The sequence below is a fragment of the Octopus sinensis genome, linkage group LG3 (assembly GCF_006345805.1).
Source record: "Octopus sinensis linkage group LG3, ASM634580v1, whole genome shotgun sequence".
NCBI lineage: Eukaryota > Metazoa > Mollusca > Cephalopoda > Octopoda > Octopodidae > Octopus > Octopus sinensis.
In genome coordinates this window covers 163,176,419-163,196,211 of record NC_042999.1, presented here as the reverse complement: position 1 = coordinate 163,196,211, position 19,793 = coordinate 163,176,419, and the positions used below count along the sequence as shown (strand labels likewise).

At 38.0% G+C, this 19,793-nt stretch overlaps 1 protein-coding gene across 6 annotated transcripts in view; it reads right to left on the bottom strand.

Moving 5' to 3' along the window:
* LOC115209699 (dual specificity testis-specific protein kinase 2) overlaps positions 1-19,793 on the bottom strand; it is a 113,142-nt gene that overhangs the window by 29,976 nt on the left and 63,373 nt on the right. For all 6 annotated transcript variants that reach the window (XM_029778187.2, XM_036501578.1, XM_029778188.2 and 3 more), the window contains one exon: positions 5,295-5,343. In XM_029778187.2, coding sequence (XP_029634047.1) covers positions 5,295-5,343 — 49 coding nt within the window. The remainder of the gene's footprint in view (positions 1-5,294; positions 5,344-19,793) is intronic.

Genomic DNA, 19,793 nt, shown 5'->3' with positions numbered 1-19,793 from the left:
GATATTCAGTATCTTTTGAGTATAAAAAACACAAGGCCAATTTATGTAGAGGAAAATTACAACCAATTGGATCAATTATAAAAAATAACTGACAATTTGTTGATTCCATGGTGAAGACAACAAAGTCACTTCCATTGGGGTCTGAATACAGATCAAAAGTCAAAATAATACACTGCAGGATGTTCCGACCAGTCAATTTCTCTCTCTCACTCATTTAGCTTAAAGGAAGAAATTAACATAATTATATTGTCTCTGTGAGAGAGTGAAGGGAAAATAGTGAGTAAAAAGTATATAGTTCATTTGGAAATGGTGTGAATCCTATTAATTCATTTTTACAATAGCACAAAGCCATAAATTGAAAAGGTGGTATACAGATGATTGACTGATCCCTGAATATGTCTGATACTTATTGTAGGAATGAAAAGTTAAGTGAATCCTGGCAGAATTTGAAATAAATATTCTGACATTATCACTATTGTCAATAGATATCTAATAATAATGTTGCAATTTCATAGTAGAAATCACCACCACCATTATCATCATCATTTAACATCCATTTTCCATGATAGAAAACACTAATAATAATAATAATAATAATTTCTAACATAAGTAGAAAATCATATATTTGAGAGAAGCCCTGAAAAATGTAAGGCAAAGTTAATCTTTGCTTGATTTGAACTCAGAACAAAAAGTGAACAAATACCAAAAGACAATTACACAACAACATTAACAATTGTAACTAATAATTTCTAATTTTTACCACTGTCACAAATTTTGAGGAAAAAGTGTAGCTGATTGAAATAATATCTGTATTTAACTTGGTAACATTTTTATTAATCTTAAAAGAAGCACAAAGATAAGTTAAGTTAATTTTTTGGCTCAAAAAGCAAAAAGCAAGGCCATGTAGGGGGACATGGAGTTATGTACAGGGAGGGTGTTCTTGCAAAGAGTTCAGGCCATTTCTGGTCAAGAGAGACTTTGAACCGAGCGGTCGTCGGCATCTTCACTATCTCGTCCGGCAGCTTATTCCACGGATCCGCAACCTGGACGGAGAAAGCCCCTCTCCTTCGATTGAGATGAAATCGTCGCAGATAGAACTTTTCGGAATGACCTCGCAGCCGACGCTCTGGAGCAGGAGTGAAGAACAGCTCTTTCGAGAGGTTACACTTTCCGCTTATGATGTTGTGAGCGAGAATGAGATCACCATGGCATTGTCGTTTTTCGAGAGAATAAAGGTCGAGCGTCTTCAGCCTTTCTTCATCAGACAAATGCTTGAGACCAAGAACCATGCGGGTAGCCAGCTTCTGGACTCTTTCGAGATGATGTATGTCTTTGAGGAGATAAGGAGAAGAGGCTTGAATCCCGTACTCCAATATGGCGGTAGGAATATGGCTGCAGTGAGCATTCCGAGTGACCGTCGAATCAAAAACAGAACTCCGCGTGCTTTGTTGGCAGCATGGATGCACTGGGCCGAAGGCGAAAAGGAAGAATCCACCAAGATACCCAGGTCCTTTACCTGATCGGTCCTATCCAGCAGTAGACGACCCGGCTCAAAATCAAGTTGAGTTGCAGGAGAGGAGCCAACAGGCAGATGACAGCACTTTGACACGTTCAGACACAGGTCCCATTCGTTAGACCATCTCCAAACTTGGTGGAGGCATCGACGAAGATCCTCTATATCACCGCGAGGAGCGACCAGTTTGACATCATCGGCAAATAGAAGGGTGTGTTGCGTGAGGATGTCGGGCAAGTCATTTATGAAGACTAAAAACAATAAGGGCCCAAGCACTGAACCTTGAGGCATGCCACTGCTCGCACTGGAGATGTTGGACAGCGAAACATTAACTTGGACTTGGAAGGAGCGATCTGAGAGGAAGGCACCAACCCATCGTACAATATCCGGATGGAAACTATATGCTTGAAGCTTGACAAGTAATAGGCGGTGGTTAACCGAGTCAAAAGCTTTGGCAAAGTCCAATAAAACGATGTTAACAGCATCACCATCATCCAGGATATGCATCACCAATTCTTCCATTACCAGTAAGTTGGTCAAGCATGATCTCTTCGGCACGAAGCTGTCTTGGGAATCAGAGATAGAGGCTGTTTGAACTCTGAATGTAAAGAGATTTAACTCAACATTGCACATTTTATTTAATATCTTACTAATTTTATCATCCATTAACTATCACTACTGACTCAAGAAAAGACCACAATTATCACCACAACTTCCACCCTTTGTCATACTGAAATCTCTGCAACACAGAATCGACCCGTAAGTTTCAATCCTGTACCATCAATTAGGCTCAACATTGTAATGTTTAATCAAAGTATATTTTCTATAAATTTTCTTTGGTAAAGCTTTACTGCAGATTATTTCCCGCCAACAATCCATGGCATTTCATACACGACATTTGTCAGTGACTTTGTAACAGTTTTCGATTCCGTATTGACAATAAGTCTGAGTACACTTCCAGTTCCTCACTTACAATAGCTACCATTTCCTTGGAATGCTTACCTTTAGGTAAAATATTTGCATCTAATAGTTAATATTCTTTCTACCCTTATACTTCTTCACAGAAAATGAACTTGTTTATTTCTAAATGAACAATACCCACACTGAGCACTTTCAACATTTTTAGGACACATATCATGAGCGAAAAGTAACCATCTACATGGTCAAACTACTAGAAAAGCTGTCAAATCTCTCTCAAACCACATCTATATAAAAATATAGATTACATATAGAGTATATTTGGTAATGTAGTCTTAGATACACTATCTGGAAAAAGAAAGATGGGAGGTCATGGGTAAAATATCTTTCAACGCTAGTTTGCTTGTCTATGATTGAGCTGCAGTTAAACTACTACAATACATGTTTAAAAATGACTGTAATATAAAATGCAACTAATGAGTTTATGTTATGAAAAGTGATGACTTATATCATCATTACACATGCATTTTTCCTATGCTTCTCAAGCACAGCATGCTTATCACTGGAATCTTTTGTCATCTTTCTCATGATGTTTAGTTGCCTATACTCTTTACTCTTTTACTTGTTTCAGTCAGTTGACTGCGGCCATGCTGGAGCACTGCCTTTAGTCGAGCCACTCGACCCTGGGACTTATTCTTTGTAAGCCCAGTACTTATTCTATCGGTCTCTTTTGCCGAACCGCTAGGTGACGGGGACATAAACACACCAGCATCGGTTGTCAAGCAATGCTAGGGGGACAAACACAGACACACAAACATACACGCACATACACACATATATATATATATATATATAACCCGTGGCCTTCTACATGGGATGGAGCCAGCCTACGTATGCATACCTTCCCTTCTTGGGACACAAAACTCTACTTGTGAAGACCTGTTGAGGCAAGTGAGGATCAGAATCGAAATCGATCAGTGGAAATTGCAGATGTGTTACCAGTGCCGGTGACATGTAAGAGAACCATCCGTTCGTGACCGTTGCCAGCGCCGCCCCAACTGGCCTCGTGTCGGTGGCACGTAAAAAGCACCATCCGTTCGTGTCCGTTGCCAGCCTCGCCTGGCCCCCGTGCCGGTGGCACATAAAAAAGCACCATCCGTTCGTGGCCGTTTGCCAGCTCTGTCTGGCACCTGTGCGGGTGGCACGTAAAAAGCATCCACTACACTCACGGAGTGGTTGGCGTTAGGAAGGGCATCCAGCCGTAGAAACACTGCCAGATCTGACTGGGCCTGATGAAGTCTTCCGGCTTCACAGACCCCAGTTGAACCGTCCAACCCATGCTAGCATGGAAAACGGACGCTAAACGATGATGATGATGATACGAGGGGCTTCTTTCAGTTTCCGTCTACCAAATCCACTCACAAGGCTTTGGTCGGCCCGAGGCTATAGTAGAAGACACTTGCCCAAGGTGCCATGCAGTGGGACTGAACCCGGAACCACGTGGTTGGTAAGCAAGCTACTTACCACACAGCCACTCCTGTGCCTATGATTAGCTTTCTTCTAATTTATACTGTTGAAGCAGTTCTTTCTTAAAATCATAATGGGGTAAAATACTGGAGCTACTGAGGCAGAAATTAATGTAATAGTTTACTTGAATTTAAAAGTGTTTATATAATAACTAGCAGTATCGCCCGGCGTTGCTGGGGTTTGTAAGGGAAATAACTATATAAGCATTTTTAGAGATGTAAAGTATAATAGCCATCTCAATACGGCTAACCACAAAGGAGTGGGTGTTACTGTAGCTTTTTACGTTCTGAGATTTAATAATAAATTTTTAGAGAGTTACTTCCCTTGTATATGCCAAAAATGCATTAAAAATGGGAAAAATTGATGGTAAGTTTTTTTTAAATCGTAGACTCATCGTAGACGCGCGCTAATACCCAGAAGGGCTCGATATGAATCACGACTATAAGATACCCGGTTTTGGTTAAACTGCACCGCAAAATGTGGGAGTAGTTAGGAATTTAAATCGTAGGAGACAAACAGCACACAACCTCTCTTTTATATATAAAGATTATATAATTCAATGAAAGTGATAAATAAAATAAGATAAAAAGAGCACGACATTAAATACCTGGTAATTTTAATTTCCTCTTGCTATGTTAAGAGTTCAAATCATACACACTATGTATTGCTATTGGAATTAATTGTGCCAATTATTCTCTTACTTTTTACAAAAGAAATGTTACTGTACTAGGCGCAGGAGTGGCTGTGTGGTAAGTAGCTTGCTTACCAACCACATGGTTCCGGGTTCAGTCCCACTGCGTGGCACCTTGGGCAAGTGTCTTCTGCTATAGCCCCGGGCCGACCAATGCCTTGTGAGTGGATTTGGTAGACGGAAACTGAAAGAAGCCCGTCGTATATATGTATATATATATGCGTGTGTGTGTTTGTGTGTCTGTGTTTGTCTCCCTAGCATTGCTTGACAACCGATGCTGGTGTGTTTACGTCCCCGTCACTTAGTGGTTCGGCAAAAGAGACTGATAGAATAAGTACTGGGCTTACAAAGAATAAGTCCCGGGGTCGATTTGCTCGACTAAAGGCGGTGGCTCCAGCATGGCCGCAGTCAAATGACTGAAACAAGTAAAAGAGTAAAAGAGAGAGAGTACCAAAATAAAATTAATAGTTGCATTTAGTTTAAGAGTGTCAAAAGAGTAATGTGTTAAACAGAAAAAGATCACAATCTTTCTTTGCCATCCATTATGGTGTCCTCCTTCATAATGTTGAGTGTATTGCATAGAAATATACATTAAGAAATTGACATTTGAGGATCATTAAAATATTGAAAGAAATGTTTAAATACCTCTGTTAAAGCATGGAGCTGACCCTCGTGAACACACACACCCATAAACCTATGTAAAAAAAAAATAAATTTAATTATTAAATAGGAATGATATCAACATTTTATCCAGTTCAGAAAACAACAACAACAAAGAAATGGATAGTGACAGCTGAAGAAAACAGAGAAATACAATATGCTGGAAGATATGGAACAAACTGCCGGCATCAGTTGTTAGTTGTCGGAGCACTGCATCCTTCAAAACTTCCATGCTTCCTGAGATTCGCCAACACTACACCTGATTTTCTCCCCTCCATACACACGCAAGCATGTATCTGACTCATACATTGTTCGCTTTCCAGACATTTCTACATTACTGCATATACTCTACACGCACTTTCTGACAAGTTGTGGTGCACCTGAGCACTCTATACAATAATTTCATTATTATTATTATTATTATATAAAAAATAAGTTATTTCTTTCAAAGTTTACAACAGGGTTAGGGTTAAGAAATTTAAATTTCTAATATTTAGATTATAATCCAAATATGTTAGTTTCAATGTTCAAGATTCTTTCTAACTGCCAATTTGATAAAGTTAAATTTGAATGTGAAATTTAACTTCTACAAGATTTGTTGTGAAAATAAATACTGAAAAGTTTTCTTTTTAAAAAAATCTATTGATTTCATTAATTTTAATCCATGATTTACATTTTCACTGTTTGTAATATTTATAACTAGCAGTATCGCCCGGCGTTGCTCGGGTTTGTAAAGGAAATAACTATATAAGCATTTTTAGAGAGTTATAGCCAAAAGATAGCAAAAAAATGCATTAAAAATGGAAAAAAAATTATGGTAAATTTTTTTTAAATCGTTGATTCATCGTAGACATTTTTAGAGAGTTACTTCCCTTATATAATAGTGAAAAAATGCATTAAAATGGGAAAAATTGATGGTAAATTATTTTTTAAATCGTAGACTCATCGTAGACGTGCGCTAATACCCAGAAGGGCTCGATATGAATCACGACTATAAGATACCCGGTTTTGGTTAAACTGCACCACAAAATGTGGGAGTAGTTAGGAATCTAAATCGTAGGAGACAGACACACAACCTTACTTTTATATATAAAGATTACAATAATCACTGTAAGACAACAGCTGTGAAGATTAGGTACATAGAGGATTTACAATCTAGTCATAAGATCCCACATTATAGCCCTTCTGTTATACCTTTAAGCAAAGCACAAAGTCCTTGCTATGAACAGCCTCACACATAAAGCACAATTTATACTACTTCTATTCCTAGTTGAGTGGTTACAGTTGGATGAGAAGGGAATTCACCTGCAAAAGCTACACCTAAAGAAAACCACAAAGAACATTGACGAATCTGTACAGTTCAAATGTATGAAATACTATTCTCAAAGCTAAAACAAAGAAATAATCTTTCAAAAATAATCTTCTCTCACTGACACACACACAAAAGGTTGTTGGTTACAGCTGGTAAGACAGTGACCATTGGTTTCGGATCTAGAATATTCTTAGTGATACAGGTGACTTATCAGACTCATTGGCTGGAGGAATATAACCTCCTCATCAGAGGAAATTCAAGTTGAAAACATGGAATTCCTCTGTTCACTGACTAAGAAACAGTAGTCATCCATGTACTGACCCTGTTTGGATAAGATTGGACCCGATCCAAGGGAGATAACTCAATCTCACCAGAAGGATTATTGCTCGGTGGAATCTCGTTTTGAAATTTTCTGTTTACAACTCTGACTGACCAAGGTTTCTTCTGATTTCCAGTTGTAGAGAGGCTATGTACCACCAGCCAATGAATCTGACAAGTCACCTATACTGCTAAGGTGTGAAACCAACTGCTGCCCACTGACCAGCCAAAACCAACAACCTTTTTTTTAAGTATTACTGCAATAAACTTTTTTAGAGTGTACTTCTCAGGTTTATGAACTACTGACTGATTCTATATATAAATTCAGGGTACAAGTAAGGGTTCTCCAAGGATCAGTCCTCAGCCCCCTCTTGTTCATCATAGTCTTCCAGGCAATAACAGAGGAATTTCAAATGGGCTGCCCCTGGAAGTTCCTTTATGCTGATGACCTTGTTCTCATAGCTCAAAGGTTCTCAAAGTGGGCGTTGAGATGGTCCAGGTGGGCGCTGATGTCTAAGGGGGCAGTAGAGAAAAAGGAGGCACTGGGAGGAAGGAAGAGAATGTTAGTTTCATTCCGTCCATACAAGTATGAAAACTAGTCTGGTTTTCTTTCCTCCACTTAACAGGGCCTGGGATTCATCAAATTTTTGCAACTTCAGAGACACCAGTTGCTATTAATGTAATAACAATAATATATATATATATATATATATATATTGACAATTGGTGCGATCTGCCACAGCGGCACCTTGACATCCATGAGTTTAAGGGCCCAGAAACAAGAAAGTAAATGAAATAAGCTTGTCAACAAATTCCCTAGGGAGGAAAACAAAAGAAATCAAATAAAATGAAACAAAGAAACATCAACTAAGCAATGATGATGAAAGATCCGTCCGTCTGTCCATCCATCCATCCATCCATACATACATTGCCCTGGAATTAACTGTAGAACTAGAAATGTAGTTTACAGCATAAGATGCATAGAAGGTGCTTATAAAGACATGAACATGACGTACATAGGGGAGACATCTAGGAGCATTGCAGAATGACTAAATGATCATCGGAGACAATATGACGACAGAAAACAGTCATTTCATACCCTACCAACATGGAGGCAACCTGGGTCAACTTGACATCCGCATCTTATCCAAGGACCCAAAAGACCCAACACTCAGACAAATACGAGAGGACGTCCTTATAATTGAAACTTCCCCAATACTGAATAGGAAATACACATAGTAGATATCATACCCCCATACTCACAGTTTACACAGGTAGAATAAAATAGTTAGTGGGCTGTTATGTAGATAGATGTATGTATATGTGTGGGTGGGTGTATGTTTGTATGTATGTATGTGTATATGCACACGTATGCAAGCATATAGATATGAAAATAAATAGATCAACATACAGACGGATAGGTGTATAGGTTATACGAAGAGACATGCACACATACACAAATGGAGACTGAAGCACATGACCATATATACACACTACTTCCCACAAGGACACATATGGAGACATGTGTCCACACATATAGAGATGCACATCCATACATGCAAACACGGTACATAGTTGCAAAACACACACACACACACATACTAAGGCATGCACACACAAGGAGACAGAGGTGCATACATATATAAACATGCACACATACATAAAAAACACACAAACATGGACAGACAAGCACATGAATATGCAGAATACATATAGATGCACACACATACATATGCATACACACACATACATACATACATATATACATAGACACACACACAAACATGTGCACAAACAAACAAAAAGGAACGCAGTGTAAATAACGGACAGAGTCAAGACTACTGAAAATGTTGCAAGATGCAACGAAAATTTTAGGAAAATAAGAATGAGAAATAAGTGGAAATTTTACCAGTGAGTGTGTTAAATTATAAGGCGCAAAAAGAAAATGACTCTCCCCAGACACAAAATGATACACTTCAATACACGAACTCATGTAAAGACTGCAAACCAAATCCAAAAATGAAATACATATATATACATACATATATATATATATATATACACACACACACACACATATATATATAAACACACACACACACACATATATACATATAGATACCTATACATAGATATATATATATATATACATATATACATGTACATATATATAGAGATACATATATATACATAAACATATACAAATATATGCATAAACATATACAAATATATACATAAACATATATATATATATATATATACATACATACATACATATATTTATATACATACATACGTACATATATACATGTATATATACACGACAGGATGCCCCTGGGAACTCCTCTATGCTGACGACCTTGCTCTAATTGCAGAGTCACTATCAGAACTAGAGAAGTTTCAGGTGTGGAAGCAAGGATTAGAATCAAAGGGCCTTAGAGTCAACCTAGCTAAAACCAAAGTACTAATAAGTAGGGAGGCAGACAAACCACAAATCCCTTCAGGTACATGGCCCTGCTTGATCTGTAGAAAAGACATAGGTAAAAACTATGGACATATAAGAGGTGCAGCAATATCAAAGGAAGGCTAACTGGGAAGTTAGATTTCGTATGTGGCAGATGCTCAGGAGCAATAAACACTGAAAATGTGCAGAGAACAACTTCCGCGTCATTCCAGAGAGTAAAACTAGACGTAGTTGATAGCTTCTGCGTTACCAAGGTGACCAAGTCAGTAGTGGGGGAGAGTGCCCTGAAAGTGTAGGTGCTCGAATAAGAATAGCCTGGCAAAGTTCAGAGAGCTCCTACCTCTGCTGGTAAAAGGTAGACTGTATGACGCATGTGTATGAACAGCCATGCTACATGGCAGTGAAACATGGGCTGTGACTGCTGAGGACATGTGTAATCTTGCTAGGAATGAAGCCAGTATGCTCCACTGGATGTGTAATGTCAGTGTGCATACACGACATAGTATAAGCGCCCTGAGAGAAAAGTTGGACTTAAGAGAGACGACTGTGCCAGTATGGTCATGTGTTGCGAATGAATGAGGACAGCTGTGAGGAAAAGTGTCACACCCTAGCAGTTGAGGGAACCTGTGGAAGAGACAGACCCAGGAACCTGGGATAAGGTGGTGAAGCACGACCTTCGAACATTGGGCCTTACTGAGGCAAGCCAAGTGAGATAATAGCCCATGGCCTATGCCAGTGTGTGTAACCAGCCCACTTATGGATAACCCCTCATTCATTGGACCTTGCTTGTGAAGACCTATTGAGGCAAGTGAAATCAAAATCGCTGACGTGGCTGATGACAGTATCACCTGATTGGTACTCATGCCAGCCAGTGGAACGTTAAAAGCAAATCCAAACATGAGGTGCAACCAGCCCACTTATGAGTACCCCTCATTCATTGGACAATGAATCTTGCTTCCAAAGTCCTATTGAAGCAAGTGTAAACAAATCAAAATCGTTTACATGGCCGATGACAGTACTGCTTGATTGGCACTCGTGCCACTGAAACAGTAAAAGCATGGCGAGGCCTGATTTTTGCCAGGGCCAGGGACTGGCTCCCGTGCCAGTGACACGTGAAAAGCACCATTTGAGCGTAATCATTGCCAGCATCGCCTTACCGGCACGTGCTGGTGGCATGTGAAAAACAACATTCAAGTGTGGTTGGTGTTAGGAAGGGCATCTAGCTGTTGAAAATTTGCCATATCAGATTGAGCCTGGTGCAGCCTCTGGCTAACCAGTCTTCAATTAAACCGTCCAACCCATGCCTCCATGGAAAGTGGTTGTTAAACAATGATGATATCTATATATATAAATAAAATATATATATATATATATATTTATATATAGAGGGCATTATACATACATGCCAGGAGGCATTGTATATACATGCCAAACGCTAAGAGGGACAATCAGTCATTTCTACCAAAAATATTACTAATCCCACCGAATGCAATTTTTCAAAGTAAGACATTTAAAAATATAGGCCTGTATCACAGTGATTTCATACTTACGTAATCATCAGCAGGCCTGAATGTATTATAAATAAACAACGACCCTGCCTCGCTTAAGCCGATCAGCTAACTGATCAACATCAACGAAGCACATGGTGAGTTTATATATATTACATCCGGGTAAATGGTAAACTTTTACGAATTGCATTTCGGGAGAGGAAAAGTTTTTTCGGAATAAAATTTAGCAATTAAGGACAACTACTTAATAAGGAAAACTTAACAAGAAATTGTCAGGTAGATAGCGTAAAAACCTCATTTTTTCGAAATTTTCGAAATTTTTTGAAATTTTTTCTCTTATGAGGTTTTTACGCTATCTACCTGACAATTTCTTGTTAAGTTTTCCTTATTAAGTAGTTGTCCTTAATTGCTATATATATATACATATATATATATATATATATATATACATATATATATATGCATATATATATATATATATATACATATATATATATGCATATATATATATATATATATATACATATATATATATGCATATATATATATGCATATATATATATATGCATATATATATTATATATATATATATATGCATATATATATATGCATATATATATATGCATATATATATATATGCATATATATATATATATATATATATATATATATATATCATCATCATCATCATCGTCGTTTAGCGTCCGTTTTCCATGCTAGCATGGGTTGGACGGTTCTACTGGGGTCTGTGAAGCCAGAAGGCTTCATCAGGCCCAGTCAAATCTGGCAGTGTTTCTACGGCTGGATGCCCTTCCTAACGCTAACCACTCCGTGAGTGTAGTGGGTGCTTTTTACGTGCCAACTATTCTTTTGAACAACAAAAGACACAAATGGAAAACAAAACAAAGAACATAAAGAACGACCCTTCATCAGTTGTTGGCTGTTTTTTTCTAGTCTTGTACTTCGAACATTTAACAACAATATATGCTTTTGATAAAACAGTTGCTCCTGCAAAGCAAGTTAAATAAAATTTGAGATTTTGCAGAGGGTCAAAATAGGTAACACCAACAGGACTGAAAACAAACAGGAAAGGCTGCTAAGCCTAAACAAGGTTGTGGTGGCGAAAGCATAAATCAAGCTAGGACAGGGGAGTAACAAGAAGACGTCTTTGTTCCAGCAAGTAAGATGGCCGATGGTCATGTGGGAGCCGCATGAGCAAGGGAGGAGGAGTGAGGGAGAGAGTGACAGAATAATAGGCTAGAATAGTGGGAGAGGAGGAGGTGAAAGAAAAACAGAGAGAAGATAATATATCCATATACTACACTCGTGGAGTGGTTGGCGTTAGGAAGGGCATCCAGCTGTAGAAACACTGCCAGATCAGACTGGAGCCTGATGCAGCCCTGGCTTCCCAGACCCCTGTCGAACCGTCCAACCCATGCTAGGGCGGAAAACGGACGTTAAACGATGATGATGATGATAGATACATACACAAATTTTGTTGTGTCTGGGGAGAGACATTTTCTTTTTATGCCTTATAATGTAACAAACTCACCGGTAAAATTTCCACTTCTTTCTTAATTTTACTTTCCTAAAATTTTCGTTGCGTCTTGCAACCTTTTCAAACAGAATATGCTTCAACACACGAACTCATATAAAGAATCTTGCAAACCAAATCCAAAAACGAAATACACACACATACACACATATATATATACATATCCCCAGACACAACAGCATATATACATACATATACGTAAATATATACATATACACACATATATATATACATATATATATATATATATATATATATACATATAAACACATATATATAGGCATATATATACATATATGTATATACATATATTAGAAGGTTTGGAGATGATGTACTGGTATTTTATATTAGAAGAAATGAGGTACTCAGAAATTCGGATAGTTTTATATTTACAGATATTTATTTGTATGTTACGTGTTTTTATACATCATATACCATATATTAGCACTTTCATCCATTCTAGTGGAGTTTTCAAATTGAACTAAGTTCTTGTGGAAAAATTTGACCATTTTTATAGTGTTATTGAGTGTAGTGGTGGGGAGGGATATGAGATAGTACAAGAGGGTGATGAATGGGGAGAAAGTGAGAGAGAGTGTGTGTGTGTGTGTGTTTTTGTATCTGAAAGAGTGTTAAAGAAAAAGAAGGAAAGGAAGAAAAGGGAGAGAAAGAAGAAAAAAAGTTTTTGTTGATCTCTTTGCAGCTGGTCAAGTTGGCAATAATAATTGAGTGTTTACTCCAACGATGGGGGGCAAAATGTCACTTTTCAAAAAATTGTCTGGATTTCTTTTTTATCATTGTCTTGTGAGAGAGAGAGAGAGAGAGTGTGTGTGTGTGTGTGTGTGTGTGTGTGTGTGTGTGTGTGTGTGTGTGCACGCGTGTGTGAAAGGGGTATTAAAGAAAAAGAAGAAAAGGAAGGAGAGAAAATTTGTTGATATCTTTGCAGTTGGTCGGTTTATGTATGTATATACATATATACAAACCTATATATATATACACATATATACAAAGATATCTATTTATAGATATATATGAACATATCTATATATAGATATATATACAAAGATATCTACATATACGAGCAAAACGCTCCCCCCCCCCGGTCTAATGGATGGTGCTGAATAAAAAGCAATCAGTGTTTTCTTTCCATTAAAAAATAATTAAGCATGCCTTTATTTCAATAAAATTTCTGGTTTTGTTAAACGAAATTAAGGCAAAAAAAAACTTCTTGAGAAACCAAATAGTCTTTCCTTCCTTCATGCCAAGTTTGAAGAAAATATCTCTTTTGCATCTTATTTTTTTGGTCTCTGAAATATACTGCATTTTGTGGCATTATTTCAAGCCAGTCAGTTTTCTTTGCGCAAACTGCACATGCATTTTTCTTGAGTACATGTAGTATCGATCGCAACAGCTGATGTACTTGCGCATACAAATGCATGTTCCCACGGCTTTATCGATTGCATTCTTACCTGGAATCGATTTTTATTTTCCTCACTTAGCGGTCATTCAAATAGTTCTTTTGTCTTAATATCGGTCAATCACACAGTAATTTCCCTTTGTATACCAGTCATTTTTCATAGCATTTTTTCCGATGGCCAGATAACTGAAGAGATGGTGGCATGGATTTCTACATGTACAAAAATCGATTCCAGGTGAGAATGTGATTGATAAAGCTGTACATCAGCTGTATGCGCAAGTACATCAGCTGTTGTGATCGATACTACGCATACGCGAGAAAAATGCACATGCAGTTTACGCAAAAAGAGCCGACTGGCTTGAAGTAATGCCACAAAATGCAGTATATTTCAGAGACCAAAAAAGTAAGATGCAAAAGAGATATTTTCTTCAAACTTGGCATGAAGGAAGGGAAGACTATTTGGTTTCTCAATAAGTTTTTTTTTTGCCTTAACTTCATTTTGACAAAACCAAAAATTTTATTGAAATAAAGGCATGCTTAATTATTTTTTAATGAAAAGAAAATACTGATTGCTTTTTATTCAGCAGATATGATTCAGCACAGTCCATGGGGGGGGGGCGTTTTGCTCGTATATCATATACACATACACAAAACACACAAACATGTGTAAATATGTGTGATTTAAGTGTATAAAAACTGAAAGAGAAATAAATTCATGTATTAGCATGTATAATTCTTATTGGTTTGAGTTTTTGTTTTCAATGCTAACAATAAAAAAACACAGCAGCTATCGAGTGAAATTCAAAGGATGAAAAACAATAAGAGTAAAAGTAGAAAGATATGTAGAAGTTCCATATCTTTTTAAGATCTATAGGTAGTGAAGCACACAGCCAAAGAGTCAGTGGTTGGTATCTAGTTCTGTGATGGGTCTTGATCAAGATACCTACTTATCAATGGTAGTTTCTAATCTACTATAATTAGATACTAGAGGGTGGTTATGTTGTGTTTTAACCCTAGGTCAGCTCAATTCAGCAGACCTATGATAAAGACATTCCAGGCAGGCTATTGCGTATTTTTGTATATCTTGAACTACATTATCTATTGTCTTTTTTTTTTTTTAGAGAGGATTATATGTAACTAGCAGTATCGCCCGGCGTTGCTCGGGTTTGTAAGGGAAATAACTATAAAGCATTTTTAGAGAGTTATAGCCAAAAAATAGCAAAAAAAATGCATTAAAAATGGAAAAAAAATTATGGTAAATTTTTTTTAAATCGTTGACTCATCATAGACATTTTTAGAGAGTTACTTCCCTTATATAATAGCGAAAAAATGCATTAAAATGGAAAAAAATGATGGTGAATTTTTTTTTAAATCGTAGACTCATCGTAGACGCGCGCTAATACCCAGAAGGGCTCAATATGAATCATGACTATAAGATATGGTTAAACTGCACCGCAAAATGTGGGAGTGGTTAGGAATCTAAATCGTAGGAGACAGACACACAACTTCTCTTTTACATGTAAAGATTTGAAGGACATTTGGCTGCTTAGAAAGTTGAACATCTGTGTGGAAGTGCTTTCATATCATGAATAGGGTGACTATTTTTTTGCAATTGCAAGCAGAGGAAGTGAAGTGGAAATGATGTGTTTTAGTGACTTATAATTCTAAGTTAAATTCCTTCCAGAGAAAAAAAGCTAACATCCACAGAGAACCAGTGTCCTATCCATAAGAAGATTTAACTTTCAAGTGTTTCAAGCTACAGAAAGACTTAAGTGCTTCCCTGTGGAGTCTTAAGCTTTTGCAAAGGATTAATCCATTAACATATATATATTTTTTTTTTTTTTGGCATAATTTTCATGATTTCTGAATTGGGACTGAACCAATAAGAGATGTGTAAATCCATAAAATATTTGTCTTTTGCAATCTCTCCTGGGGTTGAGTGCAATCTTCACAGATCAAATCATCTACGGTTATACTGATACACCAGTAGAGACTGCTGGGAAAGCATTCTGACTCTTACTTAGCTGCACATTGTGGTTAATGTGAGGGGAGTGTTATTGACATAAACTGGAGATTTGGGAGGAGGAGTATTGAGAGAAAGAAATGAAAAGCAAAGGCTAGAAAGAAACAGAAATGAAGGAAGAGAGAGAAAGAAAGGAAGGGAAGACAAGTAACAAAGATGTGGGAGAAAAAAAGGGGAAACAAAGACAGAGGGAAGCAGGGAGAAGAAAAGAAAAATGGGGAAAAGTGAAGTAAAAAAAGATGTGAATAGAAAAAAAAGTGATAATAATGATGGTGGTTAGTAATAGTGATTTAGTAGCTATAGATGATGCCTCTGCAAAGGTAGCAGTGCTGCAGGTAAAAATAGCTCTGTGAATGGTATTGGGAGTGGCATTTGATAATGGTAGAAATGGTTCTGCTGAAGGTAAGGGGGGGGAAGCAATATAATACTCTTTACTCTTTTACTTGTTTCAGTCATTTGACTGCAGCCATGCTGGAGCACCGCCTTTTAGTCGAGCAAATCGACCCCGGGACTTATTCTTTTTGTAAGCCCAGTACTTATTCTATCGATCTCTTTTGCCAAACCACTAAGTGACGGGGACGTAAACACACCAGCATCGGTTGTCAAGCAATGCTAGGGGGACAAACACAGACACACAAACACACACACGCATATATATATATGCATATATACGACGGGCTTCTTTCAGTTTCCGTCTACCAAATCCACTCACAAGGCATTGGTCAGCCCGAGGCTATAGCAGAAGATATTTGCCCAAGATGCCACGCTGTGGGATTGAACCCGGAACCATGTGGTTGGTAAGCAAGCTACATACCACACAGCCACTCCTATGTATAGCAATATAATTAAGATTGTAATTAAACACACTATTACACAAATCTTGCATTAGTCTACAACTCTTTAGCATTCAGCTTTCTTAATCAAATATAATTCTTATTTATTCATATTGTTTTTTTTTATTAATCCTACATTATCCCATAGCTTTGAGATTTCAATGTTGTGATTATTTATTTTTAGAATGACATTGTAGGGTAGGTGTGAGAAGCTGGACAGGGCCAGTTTGAACATAAAACAAGTAGATTAATTGGGCTGGATATGGCTAGTTTAAATGCTAAAGCAATAAGCCAACAGAAAAATGAAAATCCATAATCTCAATTGCCTTCAGTTGTATAAATTTATATATATTTTGTTTTTATTTGTCCTATTTTCCATCCCCACTCACTAAGCTTGAATGTATGGAAAGATACTTTGGATATAAAATGCCATCAATTATGCAATCTCAATCAAAATCTTAATACAGCCAAACAAATGTTATTTTGAACACATCATTTGCAAAAAGACATTAGCTATGTGGAATATTATATCTTCAATATCATATAAATGCTTTTAAAGCAAGTCAACAAAAGAACCTCTATGAAAAAAAACTAAAGAGTTAAAGACATTTCAGTCACAGCTGGAAAGTCTTCAAGTGAACGTGACCTGGGTGTTATTGTCGACAGTGATTTGCGTTGGACAAAACACATCGCTAAAATTGTCAAGAAGGCTGAGGGTGTCTTGGCATCACTCACCAAATCCTTTGTGAGCCGCTCTCCGACTATCTATCTGCGGCTTTATATAGCTATGGTAAGACCTCACTTGGAATTTGCATCACTGGTCTGGAACCCCTATCTTGCCCAGGATATCAATCGTCTGGAAGCCATTCAGTGACGTGCAACCAAAAGAATACCCTCCATCAGGCATTTGCCATATTCTGAATGCCTTTACTTCCCTGGGCATGGACACTTTGAAACTCTGACAGCTGACTTGGCAGACACCCATAAAATTATCAACCATCGTACAAACAATAACTCTGAGCACCTTTTCAAACTCCACCCATCTAACACCCGTGGACATATTTACAAAGTCAGAAAACAGCACAGCTCCCATGACTTTAGGAAACATTTTTTCACGCTGAGAGTTGCTGAAGCATGGAACAAACTGCCGGCATCAGTTGTTAGTTGTCGGAGCACTGCATCCTTCAAAACTTCCATGCTTTCTGAGATTCGCCAACACTACACCTAATTTTCTCCCCTCCATACACACAAAAGCATGTATCTGACTCATGCATTGTTCGCTTTCCAGACATTTGTACATTACAGCATGTGCTTTATATGCACTTTTGACAAGTTGTGGTGCACCTGAGCACTGTATACAATAATTTCATTATTATTATTTATTATATCTTTAATCCCACGTTTGCTTCATCAGAGCTGACCTATGAGTTTTTAATAACAACCAAATTAAAAACACTCATGTTTTGTTTTGTCGACACACTGTTACTAATGCAGGTTTAAATGGTGCATACTCCATTGCTTATTCCCAGTGTGATTGAGTCAATAAATAAACGAACAATTTGCAAGGTAAGTTGACCTATCTGCTACTATCAGATGCTGCAGATTCCACACAGAAAATGTAATAATGGTAAAATATAAAGAGGAACAAACGTAGATGCTGCTGAAATCATTAGAAGGTGGCAATGACAATCCCACTTAATGAAAAGAGAATTTTATTGCACATATATATATACATACATATATATATATATAAATATATAGGCGCAGGAGTGGCTGTGTGGTAAGTAGCTTGCTAACCAACCACATGGTTCTGGGTTCAGTCCCACTGCGTGGCATCTTGGGCAAGTGTCTTTTGCTATAGCCCCAGGCCGACCAATGCCTTGTGAGTGGATTTGGTAGACGGAAACTGAAAGAAGCCTGTCGTATATATGTATATATATGTATGTGTGTGTGTGTGTGTATATGTTTGTGTGTCTGTGTTTGTCCCCCTAGCATTGCTTGACAACCGATGCTGGTGTGTTTACGTCCCCGTCACTTAGCAGTTCGGCAAAAGAGACCGATAGAATAAGTACTGGGCTTACAAAGAATAAGTCCCGGGGTCGATTTGCTCGACTAAAGGCGGTGCTCCAGCATGGCCACAGTCAAAGTAAAAGAGTAAAAGAGAGTATCAGTCAATATGGTGGAAAGCTGATGGGAAAAGGCAGTGTTGCATGATGGCAATCACTTGGAATAAGCAGCTACTGAAATCAGCACTTAAACGTGATCAGTGGAAGACCATAACCTCAAAGTGTGTAGATGTGTGTATGCTTGTGTATTCATTATGTCCTACTCTTTTATACTGCCATGTATCGGACGTACCTATAATGTAGATTGCCACTTGTTTTGATTACATACCATTTAATCTATGATACTCTGCAGCTTGAGATTTTTACCCAGAATATGTTGTCCATTCACTTCATATGTTTGCAGCAATCTCTCTACTACATTCACACACATTGGCTGATGTTTTTAACACTTAGACACTATCTCAGTTTTCTTTTTTAGGCATAGGCATATGAATAGCCTTATTTACCAATTATTAAACAATTATTAAACATAATTCAAATCAAATCAAAATCGATGAACATCAATGGAATTTGTATTTTTGTGGTACCAGTGCCGGTGGCACATAAGAAAACCATCCGAACGTGGCCGTAGCCAGTACCGCATCGACTGGCCTCTGTGCTGTGGGCACATAACGAACACCATCCGATCGTGGCCGTGCCAGCCTCGCCTGGCCTCGGTGCCGGTGGCACGTAAAAAACACCATCCGAGCGTGGCCATTCGCCAGCCTCGTCTGGCACCTATGTCGGTGGCACAAAAAAAACACCATCCGAGCGTGGCCGTTCACCAGCCTCGTCTGGCACCTGTGTCGGTGGCACGTAAAAAGCACCCACTACACTCATGGAGTGGTTGGCATTAGGAAGGGCATCCAGCTGTAGAAACTCTGCCAGATCTGACTGGCCTGGTGCAGCCTTCTGGCTTCACAGACCCCAGTTGAACCGTCCAACCCATGCT